Source organism: Oryzias latipes, chromosome 8, assembly GCF_002234675.1.
Source record: "Oryzias latipes chromosome 8, ASM223467v1".
Taxonomy (NCBI): Eukaryota; Metazoa; Chordata; class Actinopteri; order Beloniformes; family Adrianichthyidae; genus Oryzias; species Oryzias latipes.
Window position 1 is genome coordinate 6,916,470 of NC_019866.2, and position 5,161 is coordinate 6,921,630.

The following is a 5,161-nucleotide window of genomic DNA, read 5'->3' on the forward strand; positions in this document are numbered from 1 at the left end:
TCCGAAAAGATCTGGCAGGGGGTTTCATCCTCTATATGCTTTTTCAGTTTTTTTAACCTGCAGGTTTAAAGCTGTGCACATCCAGTCGCTGCCCTAAAGTTATGTTATGACAACCAAGAACGTTGAGCAGCAAGAGCAAGAAGTGGCTTGAACAGATCTCAGGGTTTCTGACATGTGGGGGGTAGAAAAAAGGACCACTGTTGAGGTGTCTAGCCTGAAGATACAACCATCAGCTTGTGTACCATTAGGCTGCCATGGGAGACTGTCTGGGTCGGTGTCTGATTGTTGAATGAGGAAAACAAACAAACAGGAGCTTTTAATATGTTTTGCAGATAATTCTATCAAAGGATGCTTCCATGAACTTTACTTACCCTGCATTTATTCAAAAGTTACACCCTTGAAAATCAGCAGACACCATAGTGATGGAGATCTGGCCTGAGTTGATTGAGATGTGGCTTTGATAAAGTGCCAGCAGCGCCCAAGGAAGATTTTACTTGCATTAAATCACCAAGGAAGTTTGGTCATATTTTTCTCAACATGTTCTGGGAAATCCAACCATGCTATTTTCACACAGTACTCTGTGTCAGAGCCAACCTGTAAGTGATAAGCTCACAAATCTCTTTTCTCTTCACACTGACATCCTCTCCAAAGGGATCCACCACTTCATCTTGCAAATAAAACGTTTGATTTTCTTAACTTTAGAGTCTTTGATTGCAGGTTAAAAGGAAAATTCTGGATGGAAAAACAAAAATATTCTTACATCCTCCCATTAAAGAAAAAAAAACACTTAGATCCAGTCAGTGAGAGCTGACGAAAGGTAGCCTCAGGACACACATGTCAGTCTTTCCTGTCACATGTCTACATGTCAACAGATTATGCTCCTGCTCTTAAAGCTTGTGGGTCAAAAGGGTTTGTCAGCTACTGCTTTTCAGAGGTGCAATGACAAATGTTGCCCACAACTTACTTTTTGAATTGGTGTATCATCAAAAACAAAATGACTTATTATCTAGAGCTAGAGTCCAAAAATAAAATTAAACATCAAAGTTTTCAACTTAAAAAACGATTGAATGTTATTTGATGAGTAATTTATTTTCCAATTCTTTATTTTTTTTAACCATTAAATACTTATAATAAACATTAAACAAAGATAATATAGAAACTAATTTGTTGCAACACAGATAATGTGCACTTTTTATGCTATTTACCATAAATAACAGCTTTACCGCTTTAAATTTGATTATTAAAAAAAGAAAACATAAATGTCAAAGAGAATACTCTGTGTAGTTTTTTTGAAACAGAGTGAGCACTCCTGTTACTATGGAGCTGCTCAGCTTCCGCTTTCTCACTTCCGTACACAAATACTTGGCTGATGACGTGTACACTGCCCTACCGTTAGTAAGCTAGCTTAGCCGGCTGTCAGAATAAGGGTCGCTAGAAAGAAAATAAAAAAGGTAGCGATACAAGAAAAAGGGTCTTCGTCACACATGTAAAATGGAGACGCTTTACCACCAAACAAATAAGTGAGTAAAATGTATTTCCGTAGAAATATTGCAGACCTGTTTAGCTAACTTTAGCTCACAATTTTAAGGCTAACATGTTTCCCCAAATAAAACAATTTAATATAACCAATACGTATTCTTTTCTTTTTTTTTAATCAGTAAACGTATTTTTAAAATAAAGGACAAATATTGAGCTAGTTGCTTTTTATTAACCTGTTTTGTTTTTGGCTGGATTAGGCAAATCCAGGAGGTTCAGTGTCTGATGGGAAACCTGGAGAAGACAGACCGTCAGTCAGTTCACTGTAAGTTCTTCTGAATGGATCATTTGACCGTTCTTAACATCTGTCATCCTTCTTTTCGGTGTGTGTTTGCTTGTGGTGTTTATTTCTGTCCGGGGGGGGGGGGGGGGGGGTTGTCATTGTTTTGGCTGATTGCTAATGTTTTGAACACACAAACAGGACAGCGGGGGGTTGAATTGCTCCTGCCTGGTCGTTGTCTGTGGATGGTGGTGCCTACCCCATCAGCCCAGGGCGAGGCTGGTCCCGGTCTCACTGGCACAGGAAGTCGTTGGGTGGGAGCAATGACAGAAGCTGAGAGGGCATGGCTTTTAGATAATGTTAGGAGCCAGGCAACCTTTGTTCCTTCCACATATGATGACATCACTTTGTTGTTTCTCCCAAGAAGGACATAGGTCCATTGTGGAGGGTCATTTTGTTACTAGCTGCTGATCTGGGAGGGGAAACTTGGGATAAATGTCATTTTTTTTCACAATTATTGGGGGATTTAAAAGTTTTCTTCTGTTTCTCAATTTTAAGTGCTAGAGAATGAACTCCAGATCCGGACTGACCAGATCCTCAATCAGCTTGAGCGACTTGAGATCCTGGTCAGCAAGGAACCACCGAATCGCCGCCAGAACGCCAAATTGTAAGTTTAGAGTCACTGTGGTCATAAAGCTCCAAAAGTGACAGGGGTGTAGAAGACCAGACAGGCAGCCCGTCCTGCCCCGAGGCGTCGAGTCTCTATAAAAACATTTCCTCAGAAGCCCCGTCATCACCAGCATTCCTGCTGCATCGAGCAGATTCATCTTTGAGCTGGGTAAACAGGCCTCGGGGGACACAGTTTATCCCATCCCAGAGCTTTCCTGTGATCCCAGCAAGTGCCTTGGACCTGGGAGGGACTCTTCATTTCAACTGCGTGAGATTGGAAGTCAGCAAAAATGTTATTATCCAAAGAATCACGAAAGCTACAGTCAAACTTTGCGACAAACTAGTGATAAACAAATTGAAACAAATCAAAAGCTGATGTAAAATGTTTTTATTCCACTTCTAATATTTCTGAGCGGGTGGGATGAACACGAAGACCTCATTGCACCGTGTTTAAAGATCCACTCTGATCATCTTTTGTAAAAGCGTTCCCTATGGTCTTTATAATTATGTTTATGCTGTTTTTAGCCAAAAATAACAAAAAAAAACTGTGTTTTCTGGGACATAGTTTCTGCAAGCGGCAGAAGAAAAGTTGCCTCTGAATTGTGTGGGTGGGATCATTGGCGTGGTGTAACCCCGCCCCCCCTTCCTCTTCTTGTTGCTGAGAGCTCGGAGGAGGGAGCTTGTGCGTATTTTCTATGTAACGAAGAAGCTCTTTTTCATTTTTTCGTCTGCTCCTGATTCCCAACAATTTGAATAAAGAAACATTTCTTTGAGTCTAATCTTGTTTTAATATCATCAGAAAAACACTACAAGAAACATGTTAGAAACTCTTTAAGTGAAGAAATTAGTAATCACAAATGTAAAAATATTTTTAAAAGGTCATGAAAATTTTCAATTTACCCTACAAATATGGCATTTCTCTCAGCTACAACCAGCTAGAAAGAAATTAGTTTCCTTCAGCTGAGCGGATAAGGTAAAGATAAAACCCCCCGTACACACACCAGTCGTTTGATTAAAAAAAAAATAATAATTTTCTGCTGTCTCTCAGACGAGTCGACCAGCTGAAGTACGATGTGCAGCACCTACGGACCGCCCTACAAAACTTCCAACATCGACGCTATACCAGAGAGGCGCAGGAAAGAGAGAGGGAGGAACTGCTGAGCCGCACTTTCACCACAAACGTAAGTTATAAGATCCTGAAAAAAAGGCTGAAATACAAACTCAGATTCTTTGAAGTGTCCAACAAAATCGGCAAACATCTGTAAAGTTGTTTATTCAGGATATTGATGCTGGAAACAAAGTAATCCATGAAAATGTCAGTATTAAGCTAAACAGTTGTTTTGATTAACAGGATGCAGATACATCCATCCCCATTGACGAGACTCTGCAGTTTAACAGCAGTTTGCACAACGCACACAGAGGAATGGATGACCTGCTGGGCAGCGGCAGTGGCATACTCAACGGCCTCAGAGATCAGAGATCTACACTCAAGGTTTGTGTGAAGGAGCCCTAACCTACCAAACTATAAAAAAAAAAAATGCCTGCGAGCGCTGCAGAAAGGAGCCCGCATGGTTGTTTGATCAAAATTCCTTATTGTTACTGAGCATATTCCCAGCCACAGAGTGACTCCGTGTTTCCAGGGAGGAGATGGGCTTCCTGGTTTGGCTTCAGACGTCCTCTTATCAGGGTGTGACTGATCACCACCCATAGCCTTGAACCTCAACCATGAGAAACTGGCCGTGCCCGGAATGTGTTGGCACTCGCAAAACCAATAACCATAGAAAATGACGTTTTATTCCTTTTTTTTTTTTGTGGTTCTGGTTCTTCACAGGGAACCCATAAGAAGATGCTGGATGTGGCCAACATGCTGGGGCTTTCGAACACTGTGATGAGGTTCATAGAGCGGAGGGCCACACAAGATAAGCTCATCATGATTGGAGGCATGCTGCTGACCTGCGTCTTCATGTTCTTGGTGATCAGATATCTGGGCTGATCCGTTTCTGCAGCCCGTCATCCCACAGGATATGAAATTTTACATTCAGTCATTTTTAATAATGGTGCCAGAACCTCCAAATGGGTTTCCACCATTATCTTAAGAATTTTGCTAAATGTTAAGGTTAAAAGATCTCCTAAACTTCCAGTATTTTGGGCGATTAAAGCTCTTAGAGGAGATCTGCAGATTCACTGCCAAACACCCTTCCATCAAAACCACTGTAGGAACTGTAAATCTTTGCTTTTGTCTAAACAGTAATTTTGTTAAAGTGCTTTCTTCTGCATTTGTATTGCAAATGAAGAAGTCTTCAGAATACAATGTATAATTTTAGTTTCAAACTGTTTTTTTTTTTGTAGTCTTAAGAGTTTTTAGCACATTCAAGAGTCCAGCAAAGGTGGAGCTGGACCTTAAACAGCAGCATAAACATGAAACATCATCTCCTATATGTAAAACTGAAACTTATCGAAGGATTTGTTTGTGCAGATTAAATGAAACAATTATCAGAATATAAAATTCAGTTAAATAAGTAAGCAGTCCTCAGAATGATGTGCTTTCTGTATGGGTCTAGTCTCACTGTGTGAGTGATTTAACCAACAGAATAAACTGTTTCCTTTGTAAACCTTTATGTTGATGCGTTTTGATTTTTTTTTTTTTTACAGAAAAGCCGGACAAGAGCTCCACCTTCTGTTTGGTGCTTCTATCGGCACCCAAAATGAAAAAAAGAATAGAATTTCACAGACACG

The 5,161-nt window shown here is 40.4% G+C and overlaps 1 protein-coding gene across 1 annotated transcript; it reads left to right on the top strand.

The window, feature by feature from the left end:
* The first annotated feature begins 1,348 nt into the window (after positions 1 to 1,348).
* On the top strand, positions 1,349 to 5,043 carry gosr2 (golgi SNAP receptor complex member 2). Its single transcript, XM_023957442.1, has 6 exons — positions 1,349 to 1,520; positions 1,737 to 1,801; positions 2,315 to 2,423; positions 3,474 to 3,606; positions 3,777 to 3,917; positions 4,257 to 5,043. Exons 1-6 carry the CDS (start codon positions 1,492 to 1,494, stop codon positions 4,416 to 4,418), a joined length of 639 nt encoding a protein of 212 aa, XP_023813210.1. The 5' UTR covers positions 1,349 to 1,491; the 3' UTR covers positions 4,419 to 5,043.
* Positions 5,044 to 5,161: the final 118 nt, after the last annotated feature.

Excerpts from the sequence above, each read along its gene's own strand:
- gosr2 (XM_023957442.1), top strand. The coding sequence starts at position 1,492 with ATGGAGACGCTTTACCACCAAACAAATAA. Across the intron at positions 1,802-2,314 it reads AGACCGTCAGTCAGTTCACT|TGCTAGAGAATGAACTCCAG; the intron begins GTAAGTTCTTCT and ends CTCAATTTTAAG. Across the intron at positions 2,424-3,473 it reads CGCCGCCAGAACGCCAAATT|ACGAGTCGACCAGCTGAAGT; the intron begins GTAAGTTTAGAG and ends GCTGTCTCTCAG.